General features: G+C 36.4%; 1 protein-coding gene across 1 annotated transcript in view; it reads left to right on the top strand.

The window, feature by feature from the left end:
* The window catches only part of LOC122840344 (syntaxin-binding protein 5-like), a 42084-nt gene extending 18043 nt beyond the window's left edge, over nucleotides 1–24041 (top strand). The window contains exons 3-5 of the mRNA XM_044132658.1: nucleotides 14927–15011; nucleotides 21658–21758; nucleotides 24030–24041. Of these exons, the coding sequence (XP_043988593.1) occupies nucleotides 14927–15011; nucleotides 21658–21758; nucleotides 24030–24041 (198 nt within the window). The remainder of the gene's footprint in view (nucleotides 1–14926; nucleotides 15012–21657; nucleotides 21759–24029) is intronic.
* Nucleotides 24042–24430: the final 389 nt, after the last annotated feature.

Raw genomic sequence — 24430 nt, forward strand, 5'->3', positions numbered from 1 at the left:
GCTCAGACATCCCTAATCTCTTCTTCCACTCCTCCTCCCAGAAATCTTCCTCTCCAATCCACGTTCTGTTATGCCTTCTCTTTATTTTAAGCAGCTCCTGACTAGATCAAAGGAATTTTAGAGCAACCTCAAAATATCTCCCTTCTTCAAACGATGGTAGGCGAAAGACACATGCGCCGTTGTTTGTTTGATGGGTGCTCTGACTCTGTAAAGTCATGTTGATTAGAATGGTTGGTTGTGACAGGAATAAGCAACTCTGATTCTCCCTCCACCACTGCCTCTCATCCTGACACGTAGCCTGGGGGGACAGGTGCTAAAACACCTGGGTGATGCATAAGAACAGTTTGGGTGCACAAAGGCAACACATTGCACAACACTAAAGCAGGCTATGTACACAAGGAGTTCATATGGTAATGCGAGACGGCGTGCAGAACCACTTTATATTGTCACACTTTTGCTCCAAAGTTTGTTTGTTTTTTAGTTCTCTTATTTGCCATATTTACCTGCCAGGTTTCTTTGGTAACTTTCTGAAACTTTTGATCTAATTTTTTTTCTAATATGGAATTTCTTTAAACTTAAACTAAACATGAGACCAACATATGGTCAATGTTAGTATTTGTTTGTCAGCCATCTCATTTATCAATGACTCAATCTGAAAAACAGATGCAGAATAGATTATTTTAAAAAGTTGTCTTTGTTATTTTTCTGTTTTGTTTTTTTTATCACATTGCGACTGTAATTAGTTAGATGACGGTTTCTATTTTGCCCACTGTTTTTGTGGGTTCATGTTCCTCATGAAATAACTCACAGCATTCCAGTGTCTTTTGTCAGTCTAGTCAGCGACTAACATCTGCAGTTGGATTGGTGATCAGTTCACACCACGTTTGTGTGACTGGGACTGAGGTCAGATAGGGTTGGTTTTCCTCACACACTTGCAGGCTCCAGTCTTCATCCCGTGTCACATTAACAGATTTTTGTTTCGACTCACCATTCTTACCAACTGCAACTATTGCAGACTGCAAACATTTTCCGACTTTGGGGTAAAATCAGGCAGAAAATTATGTAGTGTGTTCCCAGCTTAACTTGACAATAAGAGCATTAAACACAGATTCAATGTGTGAAATTTAAAACATTTACTTTTTTATCTGGGAAAGTTGGCACACACTTATTTCTCCAGTCAGAAGCAGATGATGATAGCTACTAAAGATAGCACTTTGCAAGAGACACTTTAATTTAAAATTTAATACTTTTAGAGCAAGATCTTATTTTACCTCCTTGTTGGCATTCATTAAACATTAACTGTTCAAAATATAGTTATAAACCAAACTAGTGACATTAACAGGACTGTTTGCTGAGTGGCAAAATGAGTTGTGCTCAGCATTATATCCATACAGTAAAGAAGGGTTTAATGACATGAAGCAGCATACTTGTTTTAATCATAATTATTTCAGAGCTTGCTCCAAAGGATCAACCAAATCAGAAGTAAATATATAGTTTAGTACATTCAGGATGACACTAAAATCCTCTTATTTCATTTGAAAACGCCAGTCACTTATTGGATCCAGGTATGTTCCCATTTAAATAAGCATCAAATATAAAGCAGTATAAACAAACCATATGATTTAAACATATAGAAAACTTAAAAGGATTACGCAGTTATATACTGTTTGATGTCAGACAAATAATAAACACCTGAAAGGTATTTCTCTGAAGCAAAATGCTTAATTTATTTAAAAGAACAATTTGGCATTCAAAATATGTAATAGTATCCAGTTATTCAAGGTAAATAAATCAATCTAAATGTCCCCCCCAAAAAAATCCTGTCATACCAAACAGCCTCACCAGGTTAAGAGGAACGAGAATAGTTTGGCACTGTTGCAGGAAGACCACATGTGCCCTATTTACTTACTGGAGTGATAAAATAAGAGCTAAAGATACTGTCAAGCGTTGGAGGGATTTACCTGTTTGTGCATTACTCTGTTAGTGTATTATGTATCAACACCTGCTTAGTCAGGACTCAACTAAATGAAAATAACACCATCATTCATCTTACATTTCTTAAATAGGCACAAGATAATTGAGATTTATGAAAAAGGGTGTTTAAAATTGCATAGCCTGATGATATAGTAAAAACCACTTGGTTGGATTTGATGCATGGATGAAGACCAGGAACCGGGAATCGCAGATTGCATTCCAAACATATCAATATATTATCTCCACATTATGAGCAAGAAAACTAGTTTACCTCAAAAAGCTTTGGTTTTAATTCACAGTGAGTAGTTAACAAAGTGTAGACTATGTGTGCACAAATATAAATTTGTGAAATAAGCAAATTATAAGTTGAACACACACATGTAGTGTGTGAATTTTAAAAAAGGCCATTCTGAAATGGTGCAAGGAAACTTTAACATATTTTGTTGCCGTGTCTTCCTTTAACCTGATGTCCAGCCTAAACACCGCATGTCCCTCCGTACTGCACTCATCTTTAGATCTATTGTGGCATATACACACGTCAGCCTTTCAATAACAAACTTAGCCTAGAAAAATTGTTCATAAATTATCTATTGGCCCACTTTTCCGTTCCAGTCAAAGGAAACGGAGCAACTTCTTTTGGCTTTGAAAAATAAGTGTCTTTCAATTTTTTATTAGTAAAAAATGCACCGGAAAGCTTTAGATGTGAAGGACCATGCACAAGCTCAGATAGGCTAAAAAGCTGGAGTTACTGCTGCTGTTAGTTTGAGACTAACAAATTCAGACAGAGTCCTGCTTTGAAATGAAAGGTAAGCTAACTCCTTTTTCAACATCCCTGATAAACACTCGCTTTTAGCAGTAAGGTAAGTTTTAGCCAGAAAACCAAACATGGTACATAATATAACATTTTATCAAATCAGGTTTACAGTACCTTTGCTATTTAAGATCATCAAACAAACGTCATTTACAGCACCATAACAAAACAATATTTCTGCCAAGTTTTGCTCCATGTTTGCAACACAAAAATTCTTTGTTGTGGAAATTTTACAAGCAAAAATGTACAGGATTCGCCATGACTTGCCATGCATAACACAAAGCTTTATAAATTCTGCTCCATTTGCATTCCACCATTGTCAGCATGCAGATGCACAAGTCTTACCAAGTGTTACCCTCCATTTCTCAGAACGCTTGCTCCAAACTGCAAATCACAAGTGGCCTCTTAAATTATTCTACAATTGTATCCTGGCCTGTGAACAAGGATTCTCCTGAGTTTTACTTTGTTGTATAAATAAATGTAGCAACACTAAAGTTAGGATGTGATGTGTACTGGCAACATTTTTAAAGAACCTGTGGAATGTAGATGAAGATGCAATGTGATGTTATGTGCAGAATAAATTAAGCAAAAACAAATCACTTGGGTCAATACTTAGAAAACTGAGCATCACTGAATCCATCTGATTGTAAAAGTTATTGTCAAGGATTCTCTTTGCTGCTCATAGTAAATATCTTCATTATTTTGTATAAAAAACAAAGCTTTTCAAGGATAGATGCAGCTCTGAGACTATTTTTAATACTGGTTTTGAATCAGTAAAATTCAAAAGTATTTCTCTCTTTGTTTTTTTTACAATGTGTACAAGTGCCTGTCTTGCATTTTCGTTTTATAGATCTACCCCTGTTTGAACACCATTTATACAGTATCTTGCAGAAAGATGGATGCTGAGGAGATAATTTATCTGCTTGAATAAGATGACTACAAGCCGGGCAGGGATACGTAAGGCTTGAAACTGCCTACCTTAGCAATACAACCACACACTCCTATGTAAGCGTCATTAAATATGAAAGACCAGAGTTGATCAGCATTAAAAGAAAGAAGAGACACACCTTCCAATATTTTTGGAATAAATATGGAAAAAATTGGCATGCATTTGTGTTTCTTAATGTCCCTCAGGAAAACCACTGTGAACAAATCGACTTCAAATGTCACCTGAACAATGAAAAGAATCATCTTATCTGTAAATTATTGTGTTCTTTGCAGCATATGTTCTGTAAAGACCATAGCATCGAGGCCCACAGTTGTGAAAATAATTGACGCTCAGTTACAGTACAAAGTACAACCACATGGTGGCAGTAATGCAACAGTCAGTTGTTTAACAAGCTCTGATAAGCAGAAGAAGAAGCCTGCCACTAGATTGTAACAGATGGTTAGAGAAAAGAGTTTAAAATTAAAAAATAAAAAAAGTAGACGATGGTAAGAACCACTCAGTATTAAAAAATATTTGTTAAAGTACAAACCTGACTTCCGTAAGCATAGTTTTGACAATGAAGGTAACGAGGCAGAGCCCAGACACACACTGTGTGGACTGTGGGCTAATGCTGTGGAACTAAGCGCTGAACCCTTCGAAACTAAGGTGCCATCCAGAAATTAAACTTCCAATGCTGGTTGATAAACTGGTTGATTTTATTTTTTATTTTTTCTAAGAGAAAGGAAGATGGGCTACAAATCCAAGAAAGGTCTGTCATATCACTAACTTGTAGCTCCAAGTCTGCTTTAAAAGCCAGTTAACTCGTATTCAGATTGGTGGCAAGGAATAAGAAAGCGTTCAATTCAGCAGAGTAGTTAATGTTTTTCCATGTTGGATATATTCTGTGTGATTATTGCTACCAAGAAGTTGTTGACCACCCCACTCTCAAATGACGGTGTGAGTGACCTTATTCCAAACATGGTTTCAGACATACAAGGCATACATTTGCTTTTGTAAAGGATAAGAAGCAGTCCATTTTTTTCTTTGGAGCTAGATAAGTCTACTGACATCACAAATTCTGCACTGTTGGTTTTTGCTCACTTTTGCGGGGACAGTAATTTGAATAAAGACATGCTGTTTTTGAAGAGCAACTAAACTGAGCTACAGCTCAGGAATGTTTCTGGTGCATTAGTAACTACTTAAGTGAAAATGGCCTGTCCTGAAAAAATTGCGTCAGGGTATACAGTGAAATTGCAGCATCAATGACTGGAAAGCATCACAGCGTCATTAAGCATATACTTGATTGTGCACCAGAAGCTAAATAGACCTACTGTTTGCTCCACCATGAAAATCTAGCTGCAAATAAAATGTCACCAGAGTTAATTTTGAAAAATGCCAACTTCATCAGAAATAATGCTGTGAACTGAAGAGGTTTTGTTAAGCTTTGTGGGGACAGAGAAGCAAACCATGCACAGCTGCTCTAACATAGAGAGGTGAGATGGGTTTCAAGAGGACAGATCCTTATGGATTTGTTTGAACTCAGGAATGAGGTCTGTTCTTTTCTCACCAAGAAAAAAAATCCCTCTTGAATACTCACACAATATTCACAGCTAAACTTGCTTACCAGTGTGACATCTTTCACTACTGAACCAGCTGAATAACAAGAAATAAGATTTTTTGCTGCAGACAAAATTCAAGCATTCAAGAAAAAGCTTGTTTTATGGACAAAAAAGACAAAAGAAAAGAGGATGGGCATGTTTCCACTTTTGTCTGACATTTTTGAAGGCTCTCTCTCATCAGGTGAAGATCAGTGAAACAGTCTCTCGGCACTCGTCACAACTGGCTGAGAAATTTGAAAATGGGTCAGAAAATGGATTTTGGACCCATTTTCTGTGGATCCTAGTAAATTTATGTTGCTTTGTCTTCACATCTGGAATCCCAGCTTCTAGAAGTTTCTCCTGTCACCAATTTAAAAGTTACAGTAGTGTAAACTGGACCTGGGGTCCTTGTGGATGTCTGTCTCAAAGGAGTATCTATCTATCTGAGTTTCAAAGCTCACTGCTTTGAAACAAAATGTCCTTTGCTGTGGTCAAATAAGACCAACCATTCACAACCACATACCTGCGTGAATCAGGATTTTCCAGTGTGGCTACAACAAAGACCGAAGCCCAATACAGACTCCTAGCTGATCTATAGACTACTCTAAGAGTGATTATTTCCCCCATTCAAACTGAACTGGATCTGATTGTGTGCAAGAGGCAGGCCCTAGTGTCTCGTTAAGAAGGGAACATAAAAAAAGTGTGGTAGTTTGCCAAAAGATAAACGGTTGTGATTGTAATTTGTTACAGATATGAAGAGCAGCTTCTGGTTCTGCCAAGTAAAAATTAAAGTTGTTGAAGCAATTTTCATATTAATTTGCAGATTATATGGTTATATTTTAATTTGCATTTTATTTCAATGTGTGTTTTTACAGTATGTTTAATTTGAAAATAACTTTTTCAATGTATGCTCCATCATTGTGAGCATTTTATTCCACATTTTCCCCGTATGTAAATATTTGAGTATTTTTAAAAGTTATTTTGGTGGTCATAAAGAATCAAGTAAAGAATTAAATAGCTCTTCTATAAGAATTGCTTTGTTCTTGTTGAAGTTTTTGTTCCATGAATTGCTGACTTGTTCAGATTCTTGTAAATGCAGGGTTGCATACAAAAATGGAAATGTTCTTGTGATTATCTCATTATGATATCATATTATTTGACATTTTTGCTTGTTAAGCTGTACATGTAGTCGATTTTAAAAAAGTGGGGACAGTTTGGTAAATGAATACGTTTGTAAAAATGGGCCTCAGGTCACGTTGAACTAGAAAAGTTGGGATATAAAGTACAAAATGGTTAAGAACCCCTTTGTTAGAGAATACTCATTATCATGAAGTCTAAGGAACACACCAGAGAGAAAAACAACATAGCTGTAAAAAAGATTTTAAGGTTACAAAACAATAACCTGAGCTTTGGACATCCAATGCATCACCATTTCAGATATCAATCAAAAATGAAAGCAAATAACCCAGCTGTGAAACTATCAAGATATGACTGTCCTTCTAAACTGACACACTGGTTGACAGGAGCATTAAGCAGTGAAGAATTAACCAAGCAATGCTGCAGACATCCGCAGCTCTAGTGGGAAATATTGTCAAGAGCACAACTATTAGTAATGCACTCTAAAGATCTAGCCTTCATAGAAACGCGACAATAAGAGTGTCATATGTCTTACAAAATGTCATTTGCTGTGGTCAAATAAGACCAATATGCAAAAATAAACTCAGTACTCTGAAGTTTGTTCTCCTAGATGACAAAATGTGAAAACATCCTCGGGTATGAATACTTTTGCATAATATAGCATGAGCTAGTAGTAGACAGTGGATTTTGGGGGGGTTGCAGCATTAGCATGACGTTTTGCAGTGGCTTGTAGTAACAGTGAGGAACAGACGGTTGTTATTTTACTATACAAAGGCAACTCTTAAACTTGAATTTCCTTGTGGTATGCAGTTGGCTACATACTCATTTCTATGTGAAGACTTTTTGCTTCTACTTAGACCAAAAACGAAACATAATTTCTGACCTCTTAGAAGCAGGGAAAAAGCATCCACTGGTAATTTCTGTGGCAGTTGCAATGCATAATTCATGGGGTGCCAACCTTCCTGAAAAGTGAGAAATATCAATAAAACAGGAAACATTGACTTTTACTAATAATGGCAATCACCATAGTATTTAGCTGAGGTATTCAGACAAGTTTGCTAAAATAAATATTTCACATTCTTTGCAAGACCAGGAAAGTTAATTTCTAAAGCACTATTCAGACACAAGAACATCCTGACATCTGTGCTCACATAACATCAATGGAAAAACATAGAAATTAATAAAGCAAAACATACTGGGAGAATAGAAAATGTTGTTCCATTCTTCTAAGTAACAAAACATCAATTTATGTTATATAATAATTATGCATAATTGTTGTTTTTGGACATTTGGGAGGGAAATTCTGATGTCATGTTGTGCTGATATGTGTTTGTAGATCCAGCTCCTCAGTGCACAATTGGCTGGCACTGGTAGACATGGATGCTGACTGCTATTTATAGAACCAGGGGTCTAGACCAGCTCTGCAGCTGAGCGCTGCATAAAGAGAGAGCGAGAGAGGCTGGTGGGTGGCATGTGGTGGTATCAGTCTGTAGGGGGTGGGGATATTTGTGAGGACTGTATCTGATAAAGCATAAGGCATGAGCATAAATGTGTATTTGTGTGGACAACAGCGTGAAGAGTAAAGGAGGTAAATGGAGAAAATTCGTATAAGATAGATAGATAGATAACACATTTCTCAATCCTTTAGCACTTTTGTGTAGGGGGCTGGTACTCCTGTATCCCAGCAACTGTGCAATGGAGTCAGGGAAGTCTAACTACAGAAAACATAGGGGACTAGTGGTAACACCTGGAGGAAGTAGGTGTGAATGTGTTTATCCAGGTTGGTCTTCAGAGATGCGTGTTTCTTCACCATGAGCATGAAGTGCATTAAATTGAAGTTTCTAGTGCCACAGTACTTTGTTAATCACATAATTTAATATTAATCTATTTTAGTGTAATATAAGCATAGGAATCTGGTTACTTAGCAAGGGAGTTTTCCATTTTAAAAACTTCTCTAATGTATCTATATTTATTTACTTTGATTATAGCCTGGTGAAAATAAATCAGCTCCTTTTTCTATGCTTTGCTTCATACAGAAGGTCTGAACCCTCAGCTTTTGAGAAACATTTGATTCCAAGAGGTGCAAACCCTAAGTTTTGAATGATTGGATCTTATTTTACCCAATTGCTAATATTTGGCCATTACACATGCAATACGCCAGCTCGGTCATGAAGGAAGAGACACTATGAAACTTATTGGAAATTGTGTATGCTATAAATCACAATCTCCCACTGCAAAAAGAGAAGTGCCAAGCCAAACGAGATGCTTGTTAATGAGAGGTGCAGGCTTGGAAACAAAATCTTTGCCAACAATAAAATGCCTTTAACATTCATCTTGCCCTGACTAATTGTTTAATATTTGGAAGCATGCCCAACACGGACTGAGTGACTTTAACTTTCTCAGCTGCCATTGCTAAAACTACAGGCAGGCTACAATTCAAAAACATTCCAGAAAATGAAGGTTGTCGTTCACAACTCCCTCCCCTCTGTTTGCTGATTGGCCAGGATGAAATGTATCCTGGGAAATCAGGCTCAGTGGCACAAATCCCAGTGTCACTGAAGGGAGGTTAGAAGTGAGCCAGGCTACAATGGCCAGGTTACGTTGATCACTAGAGTATGATAGTTAAGTTAAGGTTGCAGTAGAATTACATTTGATGTTGAAATTTGCATTTTATGCCTTGAATGTAGGTCATTTACGGTTTACGAATAAATTTTTAATGAAATGAGCACACCAAGTCTGTTTATCAGGAACCCTGCTATGTTTGCATTTGTTGACCATCAGGTATGGTGGCGTCTGAAGGTCAGGTAGTCTTAATTGGTCTGCTGCAGGAGTGCTTACTCTAATGCACGTTGACACACAGCATATAGATTTACAGCCAAGCTTATGTGAATTGTTTTTCTGAGTAGGAAACAGATTTGTAAACCTTACCCTCAGGGGGTGTAATATTTCTACCCATTTTTTTCAGAATGGCATATTACATTAAGGCTTAGCCTCATAAGCAGAAATATATTTTATTTATTTATAAGGTAGTTAATGAAATTCTCATTTATAACTGCAATGTATATGCCAAGATTTGGATTAAAATGCCACACATGTGGCGAGTGCTCAGGCTATTTTCAGTTAACCCTTATTTCTATGAGACAATGACACAGTCAGTGTTTTGCAGTGCAACTATTGTCCTAACTTTCTATGATAGGAAGAGACCCAAATGACAAGAGAAACAAAGAAACATTTTTGTCCTGAAGGAAAGAAATAATTTAAATCTAAATAGTGTTTAAGTTTAACTATGGATTACATTATGTTAATTTGATACTAATTTTTTGATATCTGAGGATTCAATGTGTTTAAAGAGTATTTATACCAGTCTACTTTTTTAGGTCATGATTTTTTTTTAATCTGCAGTTCATTGTGATGTCACTAGATTATGATTTTAATTGTAAATGGTGATATAATGGTACACAAATGTAGTTTCGCTACTTACTCATATTTGGAAGTTCTAGTTACGCTGTTTCTTTTAACTAATTTGGCCTTAACATTACAGCATGAAGTTCAGAATAGAACTGAATAACTTCATTAAGGCTTAGCCTCCGCAAGTGGAGTGTTTTTAATATTTTACCTGGTTGTTGGTTAACTTTGTGGGTAGTGTCATTTTTTCAGGGCCTAGTTTAACAGTTCATATATTGTCAGATGTATATTCACAAATAAATTTGACTCAGGTCACATTAACATATAATGTGCATTATGCTAACCGATAGGCCTGCTACATTTTGTATGCTACCCACGGCTATGGCTGTGTTACTAAAAGCCTCTGACAATTATAAAATGCAGATTTAAAGCAAACAGGTGAATTTTAAAGCTTTGGCACGCCACCATTACCAGCCATTCCTTTAGCGGTTAGGTGTGGAGGCTTTGTCTCCATTTTTTCTCCTGGATATAAAAGCACGTGTGTGTGTACCCTTCTGAATTAGAGCACTGATCACCTGAGGCTGACACATTCAACATCTGACTGCTTTTATCTGACAGTTCGGTACATCTAACATTATATTCCAACTGGTCAGTGATATAGTGATGCTTTCTACACTGACCGATTCAACATTCTCAAAATATAATCATTTCTACCTTTAAAATAACCCCAGTTTTGAACCAAAATTATTTCTGACAGAAACTAGTGATGTAAAAATTGCATTGGCCCCAAAAACAAACAAAGAAAGGCTGCAAATAGAGTGATTATTAAATGAGTCTATGTTTCGGAAACACTGTTTATCTAAGCAAAAGACTTAAACAAAACTTGCAAAAAGCTCTGCCAGATATCACATTAAAGAAAAGCCATTGCAATTGGAAGGGTTTATGTCTTTTTTCTATCTCTGCATGTACAAACCATGTGCACATACATATGCAGTGCAGTGGGAATGAGACTGCATCTGTCTTGTTTCTCGCACTGCTGTGTTTAGGTCGACCATCTCCTTCTCTGAGTGATTTTAAAGCAGGTTTATAAATGCATGCCTCTCCAGCATTAATGAGAGCAACAACATCAGACTCTGTACAATCAAGGTGGTCAAACAAATATGTTTTGTGCTGGTGATTGGTGCTTGGGAAGGCTGGATGTTTACAGAGTTATTCCAAATTGGCTTGGGATTTTAATGATGATGATTAGTTTAACATTTTACTAGCGGTTCAAAATTGTTGATTAAAAACAATCTGCAGGTTTTACTGCAGTTGCCATCATGTTTCCAGAACGGTTAATGACATGGGCTTCACTGGGGTATTTATATTTGATTTTTGGATTGTTTGCAATTTCTGTCTGAAAACCAAACTTCTGTCCATTAAAGGTGATCTTTGGCTTAGCAAGACTCTTTGGCTGTGTTTGGATTTTATTTTTGCCATATTGCATTTTCTGTTAGTATAAACATGATCTTTTCAGACTCTAGCAGAACTTGGCTTCATAATGTCCCTTAGATATTACTTTTCTTCTAGATCAAAATCTTGAATGGATGAAGTGCTACTAACGATACATATTCAAATTAACTGTAACAAGTAAATATTTTTTGTTTATTTTATTTAGCCTCAGAATGTTGTAGCAAGAACAAGCACCAGCACCCCTCCTAACCCCTCTAGGGACAAGGGTGTACAGAAAATAGATGGATGGATGGATGAATGGATGGATAACATCCAGAGGTGTTTATTGCAGCATTTTTGAATGATTGATGGTATTTTGGATGATGAGACATTATGTGCAAACCAAATAATGCAGTGGCACAAGCTCCTTGCTCCTCGTACAGTTTGACCCATGAACCCTCCATCTCTCTTGGCCCAGAGGTTATTAAAGGTATTTGGGAACATTTTGTTCCGAGTGAATATAATTTTTTTACAAGATATAAACTCAGCGGGGGAGTTACTCATGCTGCATAACTCAAACTGAAATGTCACATCTTGTCAAAAGAGACATTTTATTCCATCTTTTTCTTGTGTTGTAGACAAGTAATTTATTTACTTTTCAATTACACTGTATTTTCACATCCTCATGTACATTCTGGTTTGTATTTATATTTTAAACCAATTTAACAACAAGGGCCTTGCAGGACCAGCGTTTTAAAAGTAACTTGCGTATGCTTTGGTGCCCTCTTTGTGCAAATGCATAGGAATTTCTATAGTATGAAAATTATCTGTTACATGAGCTCTGCTTGAATTCATTAATAGAAATATTTGGTACTCTACACACTGAATGTGGAACTTATGACAGAAACTGCTTCCATTATTGACCCTGGCCAGTGAAAAGCAGTGAGGCATGTAAGAGCATGCTTTATGTGCCCCTGTCTGGGTAGTGGTGCTGCATTCACACGCCTACACAAGAAAAGCTTAATGAGACTCACAAGAGTGCAAGAAGTGACTGAGAGCAGCACTGAGTACCAAGGGAGTGAGAGCTCCTTGCTCATGACTCCTGAAGATGGAGTGGGATTCATAGTGAGGACACACCAGAGATGGAGGGACTGAGGTGGTGAATGGGTGAATAAATGGTAGCTGGCAAAGATAGACACAGATCTATAACAAAGATGAATTACACACTTCTACCTCGGTTACAGGATGTAGTACTGAGGAAAGGGACTATGCAGTGAACAATCAAATTGAATGATTTAAAAGAGAAGATACAGACTAAGTGACCTTTATGTTTTTCTGATTCCATATGTTTCAGTGTGTGAGCTTTGCCTGATAACAGTCCACAATGGGCATGAGATGACTACCATAATTTAGTTTTATAGAATTATGTTCTTAAGATACTTCACTTCATCCAAGCAGATAAATTTAAATGTTTTTCAATGTAACATAAACTCACTAGGCCCATTATTGTCTACACCCTACCAAATTCTTAACACAAATGGCAACAAAGCATCACATTTAAGCATTTTTGCCATCTTCTGGACTTTAGCTGAAGATTAAGCTGACCATCAGAATCAGATCGGTCACCTGATCTCAATCCAATAGCTCTCAATTGGGATTTGCAAACATAAAATCTTCTCAAAGTGTTTCTGATACCTTGCTGAATCTATGTCATGAAGTATTAAGGCAGTTATGAATGCAAACAAAGGGCCTAACAAGGTGCACCTAATATTGGGCACTGTAGTTTTTAATTTGATATGCTTGTCTAGGATCCATTTTCCTCCTGCTAATTATGCTAAGAGCTCTCTCTGTCAGATGTCCTGTGCAGCACTTTGGATCAAACAGACATTACATCGTACAAGAATAACAGTGAAGTCTTAAATGGTCAGTGAGAGACTTTAACTGAACTTCTGCTTGTAAGAAAAAAAAAGAGCACAGGGTGAATTTACAAATTAGAAAGCCATGAGTCATTAAGAAGACAGCAGAACAATGGGCCCTGCCATATTACCCTGGTATCGTGTGCCCCTGTATAGTGGTATTTACCACAAAGTCCAATTAAAATATTAAAATTATTCAGTGCATTGCATTTTTTTAATTGAGTTTGATTGTATAAAGCGGACTGGTCACTCCTTCAGTCGGTTGTTTGTGTCACATAATTGATTTACGAGCTCTGCATAGGATGTTGTTTTTTTATATGGCATCTTATTAGGACATTCCCTCATACTGCAGTGGGCTTTTATTCAGCAGCCATCATGTCCGTGTTTCTCATGTACATCCCCTCAGAGCAGGTTTATTGCAAGTGACAGTCCGCTGGGATATTTAACATGACTAATGGCAGACAGCTGCAGAGCATTCAGGGCCTTTCAAAGTGGGGCTTGAGAGACAACCTTGTTATGCATTGTCAGCCTCTGGAATGAGACGGCTAAAGCTAATTCAATTAACTTCACTTCAAAATCCAGCTGCATTATGAACAGAAAGTACAATTTAACAATAAATTCTCAAGAAATTATGCCCTTGCATCTCAGAACAATAATATACAATAATATAACTTAATGGAGATCAAAATATAAACCTTTTTATTTCTGCTTCAGTTAATCTAATTTTTTCCTCAAAGCTTGTTTTGTTTTGGCAAAAGAGAATAATAGAACATCAAGATTTCTGCCTTGTTTTTGTGGCTGATGTGGTTCTGTTAGCAACTTCAAATCATGACAGTAGGTGCACTGGAGTGGTTTTGGAGCTGAGTATGAAGTAATTTGGTTGTTGATTGGAAAAAGGTGACCTGTAAAATGTAAGTCTCTGACAAATGCTGTTTTTCTTTGTCTTAATGTCTCATTCATGAATAATAGAAAGAAGCCAGTCAAGGACAGATGTATTTGGGCAATTTTGACAGTGATGTGAATGCTGCTGTGGGGCATTGTGGTAAAGAAACAGCTGAAAAACCAAGCTTTCTCCTTTATGTCTATATTCAAGCGTAGATTAAATGTGCATCCACCGAAGATCAAAGCAGAGCTGCTGCTTCTCCACATGGAGAAGAGCATGGAGGCAGTTCAGGCATATGATTAGGATCTCTCAGGGTGCTTTAATTCAAGATCCAATTGATGGTTAAATGCTTAGACCAAAAACTTGTTTCAGGAACTATAAGTATGAAAGATGTTTGGTGTTCCCTCTTGGACTCATGATTCCTGCAACCTGATCTCAGATGAATCAAAGACAGTAAATCTTTAGATTAATGTTTTTCTCGACTGCAAGTTGCAGCTTTTCAATAAATGTTACTAAAGTAGCAGCCAGGTGCAATAGTAACAAAGCAAAATGTCAAAGGTAGAACATTTCTTATTTTTATATCTGCTACTATCAATTGTTTGAGACAATATGAAGTTAAAATTATGTGCTACATCTTGTGGGATTCTTCTCTCGTGTGTTGACGTAATCCCTACAGGAGCAATAAAGAAAGACATAATGAAGTCTTAAACTTTTGTATTTTTCTTGCAGTTTTTTAGATGCAAACAAAAATATTTTCTTCGCAAAATAACATTTGATTTAGTAAATATGTATTCATTTGTATATCATTTGTATTGATATTTTACATTACTGTTTTTCTTGCAGACGGTACGGCATGGATTCCCGTACCAACCCATGTCTTTGGCCTTTGACCCCGTGCAGAAGATTCTGGCCATTGGTTCAAGATCAGGTGGTGTACGAATGTATCCTTGAATTTATGTTGTCTTTCATTTATGGGTTTCTAGAGACTTGTTGAAAGTATTATGAAAACACTGCATCATTCTGTAATTCAAGGATGTGGGCTTTGACCCTGTACACTATTACATCTCTATAATTAAACCTTATCAATCACAGCAAAGATATGCTAACTTCTGCTAACAGGAACAAAAGCATAAGTAGATGTAATTGAAACAATGTCAAAAATAACATCTAATTATGAAATATTTCCAAATAGATATCCATTTAAATCTTTGCAGCTTATCTTTCCACAGAGATTGTATTTTGAAGCAGGGATCTCTACTCTTCAGGCTTTCCCTTCCTCCTCTCCCCTTTCTCTGTCTTGTCATATCATGTTGCTCAGTTGTCGTGTTGCAGTCTCAGAACCGTCCATCCAACAGCCCATCCATCCCCTGGGCCACCCTGTTACAGGGCTGGGAGAGGATTTGCGAGTGCAGCCCAGGTAGGATATTACATCCCCATAAATACCGAGGCTTCCAAGTATCTCTTCAGGGAGGCTGTGCCGAAGGTGGCAAGCTGTAGTCGAGGCTTTCGCTTGTGGTTATACATAAGTAGATTGAGTGCAGATCTGTCTGTTTGGAGAGAAACAGAATTAAGGCAGCAACAGAGGGAGACGTTGCTTTATATTTCTGAAATAATTAGTCAGAATGAGCTGAATCATAAGGTGATTTGGTGGATTATACTGATATATTCATCGTAGTGCAATGAAATGTAAACATCTGTTAAATTCCTCTCTACCTCAACCCCTCCTTTTTCTCTGCATTACACCTGACTTTGAAGCAAGGCTGAAATTTCAGCTGGATGAAAGCCCTTGAGAGATTTAGCATTTGTATTGACAGGCTGCACACACCCTCCCCAATTCCCATGTGGTTGTCACTGACTCTGTCTCTCTCTCTCCATAGTTTAGACTCATACGCACACTTCTCTTTTTTTTGACTTTTTCTCAGCCTCATCTCGTAATGCCGGCTGTCTGGAGGACCTTTTTCCCTCCTTTTTTCTTCCTGCATTTATCCTATTCACCCTTCCTCTGTCCTTCATAGTATTTCTCAGACCATTTCTCCTTCAAAGCATTTGAAAGTCTGCTATCATTTTCTGCAATGTTTCTCAATATTTTTTAATAAATTTAAGCTTTAACTTTATTTGACTTTTACATGAATCTTTTTATTTCAAAGCTCAAATGTAAGGAAAAGAGATGCCAATATTTATTGACTGTTGGGGACTGTGTGTAGTGATTTGTTTAAGGGTAACTTTTTCCATCATATACTCTATAGATTTACGGTAAGTGCCTGGAGGCACCAATAAGGCTTTTGTAGAAGAGTGGCTAGACAAAAGCTTCTTCTCAGTAAAAGTCAGATGATATATCCTGCTGAGGCATTGCTTTAAAGTAACCAGAATGGGTCACGCCACCTAAAGGAGAAACCCTCTGATCTGATGAGAGGACGATTGATTGAATTGGAAGCAATGTCCAGTGGTGAGAAGGGAGAGACATTTGATCCTACAGTTAAATATGGAATGTAGGAATGGAGAGTAACTTTTAGTTTACAAAAGGGAAAATAATCCTAAAACAAACACAACAACAAAACATGGTGCAATTCTGAAAATCTATAACATAACCATCTCTGAAGCAACCCTCAGTGATGAATGTGGCATCAACTTTGAACTTAATGCAAAAACCTGACCTCTACAGAGGCCATAAGCAACATAAAATGCTGTTCAAAATGCTAATTCAAAATGACCGATGTCAGCTTTTCAAAACCGTGCCTTCAAGGTTGGTAATTACAACCCAAACAGTTTTTTCTAACAAACCACTAGAAAGAACAAACTCCTCACAGAAATTTTTGATATTCTGCCTGTAGAGGTATTGCTTTGGGACAACCACCTAACTCACTAGGTGGTTGCACACTGCAGGATCTAACACATTGCAATTTGCTCAGTTGGAGTGCTAATCTGTATTCACTTCTTTTGCAAACTGTATGTAAGACATGTGCTTAAAAAATTTATTATTTCTAAAAGTGGGAATTGTTCTTTATTTTTCAATAATCTGTAATGTTCTTTTCAGCATAATATTTTCAATTATACTATTATTATTTCCACTTTAAATTTTATTTTTTCATTCAGCACAGTTGAGGTGACAATGCAAGACAATGTAGGGCTATTGGTATTTTTAATTTGGTTTAAAAGGCACCCAAACCTCAACATTCATTTGAAATAATAATGTGGTGAAAATGAAAAGATTTTCAAAAAAATTTACACTTATTTTCTTCCATAATAACTAAAGAAGCCAGGCATGTAAATGAGTGCTGCTTACTCATGAATTTGACAAGACAAAAATATCATTTATATGAGCAAATAGAAATGGACAAATTTAAATAGATGTAAATATGCAGTCAAATGCTATTCAATAACAAATCAACATGCTTACAGAAACATTATGTTATGATCTATTTTTATAAAGTCATGAACATTAATATCCCTTTTGTATATGAACAATTCATTAATGTTGAACTTGTACAATATAGAACAGCCCAAATAGAGTATACAGAATGGCTGTAGGTAAACTGTAAGAAAGTGTCGGCTTCCTTGACATGTAGACCTGGTTATTGGAAAATTTCTGAATGACCTAAGCTTAAGCTACACCTCTCAAGATACAGATACAGTAATTATACCTTAATTTTATGTCTTTGTCAACACTATCCCTCAGATGTCACTGAAACACTTCAATACCTTTCTGCATGACTAGGTGGCAAAAATTGTCAAAGTAATATACCAATTTAAAAACCAATATGAACATAGCTCAGCAGCTATAAGGTAAAGATTAAATCCATGTAATCCGTTATTCTTTTGACTCGATTTATCATTTCCTCTCTGTGATTAACTTTGAAAGTTCAAGTTTCAATGTGCACATTTTCAGGACAACTTGGAATAAAAGGTGCAAATTCTGCAGACCTTCTCAGATATCCAAAATACCAGGTGTGACCAAACTTCTAAGAAGATCCATCCATCCTTCCATCCATTATCTTCTACTGAGTGGATAGGAGGGGTAGCAGGCTAAGCGGAGAGGCCTACACTTCCCTCCACCCAGGGGGGCCAGTTGCTCCAGGGGAACTACATTTCCCTGGAGCAACGTAGGAAACGTAGCGATTATGTTTCTATTTGAGAAACGTAATCCCTACAGCATGTCCCAAAAAGGTGTTTGTGGAATTTTGGTTTCTCTTTACCCCTTAGATTAAATAAACTCCCAAATGAAAGACCTGGCAAGCTTGTGTGGTTGTCACAAAGTAAAATGAGTCTTTCTCTGTTTGTCTAAGGAATCACAAAGTGCCCCAGCTGTGTGAGGTTTTGTAAGACAAAAGCAGATTTATTAAGACCAGGTTTGAGGATGGGTATTGTTTTAGGGGTCTATTTATCTTGTAGATCTAGGATTTCTAAAGAAATGTGGTGTCTATTATCCACTTCAATTTCCTCAATGACAAATTGCCTTCTATACCCAATCATTTATTACATTCTACTGAAATAACTTCAGATAGTATGACCCATGCTTACCATGTTTTTGTGACATATTTAGCTTGAATAGCTGAGTCACTCACAGTAGGACCAGCCTTGCTCTTGTGAATAGTGCATAGCAACAATGTCATCAGGGTTGGCGCAGTGGGTTGGCAACTAGGCTCTCTGCAGTGGCGTCCCTAAGACACTCCTCCCTCTGCCTGGGGCGCGACTACCAACATATGCTGAGGTGTAGTTTATTGAGTACAAACAGAATACAGAAAGAGCTTGGCAGGAGTCTGCAATTGCATGTTTCTTTCTTTACTTCTCAGAGCAAACTGGCTTGCTGAGTGTGCAATCTTTGGCTGTCTACATGAGTCCACGTATGTGTATCTCTTTCCAAAGAAATATATTACAGGTCTGAGAGCACACATGTTTGCCCCCACCTGTGAATGGTTTTGTGTCAAAGCTGTGAAAGTAAATTCACTTTCAAAAGGCTTCTGGTAATAGAATTGCCAGAGCCTGATAGGCCGTCAGTTCTCATAACAGTCAATAAGATCCGGGAAGGAGAAAACAAAAAAGATCAGACAGGGCAAAAAAGTGAGTTTGATATGAGTATTGGAAAAAATGGTGGATTTGATATGAGTATTGGAAAAAATGGTGGAGGAGAGGAAGAAGACAGTACCTGAATGGAAAAAAACCAACTTATCTCATAACACAGAGGTCAGATAATATTAAGCTGTGTGACACTTTAGGACCAACTCTCCAAGCCAGATTCAGTCTGAAGTGCCACATCTGTTGGGCAGCAATTCAGGATTATTGTGGATCAACTGTCAGTAAAATGCTATCGTATTCTCATTATGCTACTTAAGATTTCTTCAGTTTTAGAGAAGAATGCATTTTTATTTTAGTTCTGTGCATGTGTTAACAAGACACAAAACTCAGGAATCATAGAGACCAAATTGAAAATCAGTTTCACTCTGAGCTTACAGCATTAATATTCTGAAGGCTCCAATATTTTATTGCTTGTTGCATTTTTTCCATATTCTTCCTGCTTACTGCAAATTTGTTGACAAGACTTCCCTTTAACGTAATCAATACATTTAAAAATGTAGTCTAAATAAAATCCCAACTTCACTTGGCCCACCAGCACCCCTTTTGTATGTACAATTGGAGGTGTGTGTGCTCCTATCCCTCATTGATAGTAATGCTGCACAAAAATATGGCCAATACTGATCTTCATTTGCAATTATTGTATCAGCTTATTTATGTTTTGAAATTGTTGTTTGTTTCAGCTGCTTGGCGGTGTCATTATGGTTAAAGCTAGAGGAGTGGCAGGAGGCTGCCTGGTCAAAACTATGAAAGATTTTCACAATGCATGGTGGATATCACACTGCTTTCTGGATGATCCCCTGAAAAACTCCATAAGACCCTGCAAAGACCACTGCCATACAGGCTCACTTATAATTTCATGGTATGGTCCTTGTCAGGTGTAAAGGGGGTGTTGATCATCATAAAATACTGAAAGTCAAAAATCTTTATGCTAATTTTAAAATAAAATAAATCATGGCATCTTCACCTAACTATCTTGATGTATACTCAGTATATTCTTCAAACTGTAAATAATGCAAAACCTTTTTAATTAGGACAGGTATTGCAGGGAATATTTATTACTTTTAGTAAAATTTAACTGATGTTGTGGTGTGCATTATGAAAATAAACAAGTTAGTTTAAATTGGTCTTTTGAAGTTGATAAGTATGGAAAAATTTGAGTGAAACTTGTATCGCATGACCTTCTATCAACCCCAGGCTCTGCAGAGACTTTGTGGAAATTTTGTTGACAGTGCTAAGTAATCAAGATAAGTTAAGCAGCCACCATCACTGAGTGAAAAGAGACTTGAGCTCTAGTTTTGAGGATGAAACTTAATTTGGCCAGTGGAGCGTGGGCAGGGAATGGGACAAGGTGGCTCTGAGTAAACACACAGCATCTGTTATAGTTTATTATTAATCAGACAGTCTTTACAATGTGTGTGAGAGAGAACGGGAGAGCCAGAGAGATACGATAGGTCGATAGTGCCAGATAGACAGGCACACACATCAGAGAGTCTATTATGTATTCATGAGTGTCACTGTGCTGGTGGCTATGTTTTATGTGCAGCATGATGAACATTTTGCTGTGTGTGCTGCAGTGACTGTATAAGGTAGATGATGGCCAGTGCTATGATCAGATACAGCTCACTTCAAGGGTATGGCCATATTTTACTTGCACAGTGTTCTATTTTCTGGTGTGTTCAGAAGCAACACAACTGTTGTCATGGCCTTGCACATGTGGAAGTGATGACATTATATGTAGAAACTGCTGTCCAGTATCTTGCTTTGGCTGAATTTCATTTCACTTAATCAGATCTCCAGTCTCCCACTTATAATCTAAGACACTATTAGTTTGTACTCACTTTAAGGAGTGAATAGAAACTCTTCAAAGTTTGAACTCACAGAATGCTGCTCGGGTAGTGTTCTGTTAGTCATTTCCATGTATTTGAGTACATTTTTATTTTGTATCTTATCATTAAAGGATGCATAAGATAGAATACCTGGGAGATTTCTTCAGTTGAATGGAAAGTGAGATGACAAACGTGTCAGTTTATTTAGACCTATAAAAATTTACAATTAGAAACAAACTTATAGATTTTTTTTAATTTTTAAAAAAGTAGAAGAAAAGCGCTATAAAAATTATAACTAATCAATAGTTAGTTCACTTTTTATTATAATGTCACAATGAATGTTAGATCTACAGTAATATCAAAAACCTTGTAACACCAAGAACAGATTTTCTAAAAAAATATGACACTTATTTTCTTCCATAATAACTAAAGAAGCCAGGCCTGTAAATGAGAGCTCCTTACTCATAAATTTGACAAGACAAAAATATACTTTATATGAGCAAATAGAAATGAACAAATTAAATAGATGCAAGTATAATTTTACCTCAATTTTTATGTCTTCGTCAAGAAACACCGATTTCTTCTTACTTCGCTTTCAACAAGCTTCACTTTGTCATGATCATTATTTCTTTTCTGCTTTTATTTCACCATGTACTATTTTTACCTCATCTTCAGAACAAAACCTTGTCAACTGGAGTTTCGCACTTTTGGAGCAACTTGACTGGCTTTTGTCTCGACGCATCGCAAAATGGTGGGCAACTGTAATGAAGACGAAAGTAAGATTGTTCATGATATTTAATCAATATTTTAATAAAAATATTCAACTTTAATATCAAAATTCTGTGTTCTCTTTCTGTATTTCTGCAAGTGCAGAAGCAGATTCCTAGTGTTTGTATTATCTCTGGTTCTTCTCCTCTTCTATTTTCACTTCCCTCTTTCCCTATTTCTTTTCCAAACAACTCTTCCATTTTTCTCTTTCCACCTTCTTTTCTATCTTTTTGTAACCTGCGATAGAAATGAGCCCAAAGCAAATTGTGACAGTTTTTTTATTTTCAAAACTATAAGTGAAATGAAGCGATGTAGCGAAAGCCATAATGCTCCATTTCTGCAAGTAAAACTGTTAGGCTTCTTTTTGGCAATCAGGCAATCAGGTAACCATTCTGATTGCTCTACAGCTGGACAAGACATGGTTAAAAAATATATTTTTTTCCTAATGTCATACAGCATCAGTTTGAAATGGTTCATTTACTGGTACAAAATGAAAGTGGGGTTGGGATGAAATAGCAATGGCTGGGTACAAACAGGCAATGGAGCAATTTGAACAAGATCCTAGGCCATTCTTTGACTTCTTAATGCTTGTAGTTCCATTACCTCTGGTAAACATATGTACCACTGTTATTTTCAACAATAGTAAATAAATCTTCAGAGGAAAGGAAGCCTAACAGCTAATCACGTAGATCACCACATTTTAGCAGCTGAAAAAAATTAAAATGTTATTTCCAGGACATCAATCCACAATGATTTTTTTTTTCCAAACTTACTGTTATGTAATATTTGTATACTGTAGTTATGATCATTTAGATGAACTATTTAGGTACTTTACTAACTCATATTACTACTGTAATCTTTAGTCTTTATTAACTTTATAGAAATAAAATTAAAAAAAATAAAAATATCACTTAGAAAAGGGCAGTAATGCACTGAAATTGATTCATAAAGACCTATTTGTTAAAAACTTGCAGAACAACACTCAATGTAGACTTGATCACATGGCAGTTCTCTCACAATTAGAAAGTTAATGAAGGCTTGCCATAATACACAGGCATTGACAGAATTGGAAATTTTCTTTGTACTGGACTCAACACTGAAGACTGAAGAAAGATTATAGTGTTATTATTCAGTAGTAGTTAAATTAGTCAACATAGGGGCAAGAAAGTATGCTGTTAACCAAGCAGAGTGGATGAGAATATGGAAACATAATGAGTATGTTTCCATATCAATAGTGATTGGGGCGCTAACTGACAAGAACGTTTAAAAATTCATGGACGTTCTATTGCTCAGTGCACGAGAGACTATGTTACGCAACAAAATTCTGATTAGATGGCGACTAATCACAAACTTCACAAACAACACAGGTTCTTTACTGCATCTAACGGCAGCAAGATGACATTATAAATATGTTTGCCAATCTTAACGACATGCAAGAAAATGTGTTTGTTCTGTGCTAAAGTGTGCCAAAACAAAAAATGCACAGATTTTTTTTTTTCAATTGACATTGCTTGTGTGGGGTGGTGTGAATTGTTTTACAAACCTATATCGTAGTAGATCTGGAAGCTGTTGACTCAAATTCATTCACTATTTTTACATTATTGTCATTAGTGTCAGAATTTCCTGAAGATACACCCAAGTAGTCAAAAATAGGATGCAAGACAGAACTGTCTTGCAGAAATGTTCTTTCTGGAAAGGCTGTTGTTTTCAGTTTGTTGAAATGTTATTATTGCTAGGTATGCACTGATTAAATAAAAAAATAAAATAATTTTCAATCTGTGCAAGGGGGAACACTGGACCTTTTTCCTTTGTCTGATTGCAATCAAGGTGTTCTTAATATAAACTTCTTTCCATTATGTACCTCTGACTTTTAAAAAAATATATTTTCTCAGTGGCATTTTTTCACTTTCCTTTCACTCTTGACGGAATGATAAGTCAGGGGATAAAAGTCAGATGTCTATTAGTACAATCACTTAGTGAAGTTCTGAAAAAAACGCTAATGGTACTGATTACTAACCTAAAGGTTAATTAGCCATGGAGCCAATTTGCTAAATTTTGTCCCCTTAAAAATGTAAAAGTGGAGTCTTTTTAAAAAGGTTGAAATCTTGCAATCATATAAAATTCTAGATCATACATAAAAATAAAATAATCACACAATAAATGCGTGATTATTAGCCTTTATTCAAATCTTCTCAAGGTATTTGCTGCTACATTGATCACAGCATTTTGAAGAGTTTGGCCCTTGTGTGGGTCTGTCTCTCTTTTTATTGTTATTCTAGACTCATATGTAGTGATCATACTACAAACAGTTATTGAAACATTTGCAGATGGAAATTTTAGATCAACTGTTTGACATTCACAAGGACTAAAAGTATAGAAACTAAGACAATTAATCTTGAAATTACTAAATCTATATGAAAGGTTCAGGTTTATTGTTAACTTTTGCTTTTTTCTGTGATTTTTAAAGCTTGCTTTTGTACCTTCATGGCAGAAAGGTCAGTAAAAACTTCAGTAGAACTTCACATTGTTTTTAGCATTTACAAAAATCACACAACTGAAAGGGTGAATGCTACGATCATTTAGCTGCTAGTGAATCAATGACAGGGCAACATTTTTGTCTTGTCAAAATTTTGCTTAGCTATCTGAATTTACATCTTAGGATGTGTGAACAGGTTTGTGT

This window comes from Gambusia affinis, linkage group LG11 (genome assembly GCF_019740435.1).
Source record: "Gambusia affinis linkage group LG11, SWU_Gaff_1.0, whole genome shotgun sequence".
In the NCBI taxonomy this organism is placed as follows: Eukaryota; Metazoa; Chordata; class Actinopteri; order Cyprinodontiformes; family Poeciliidae; genus Gambusia; species Gambusia affinis.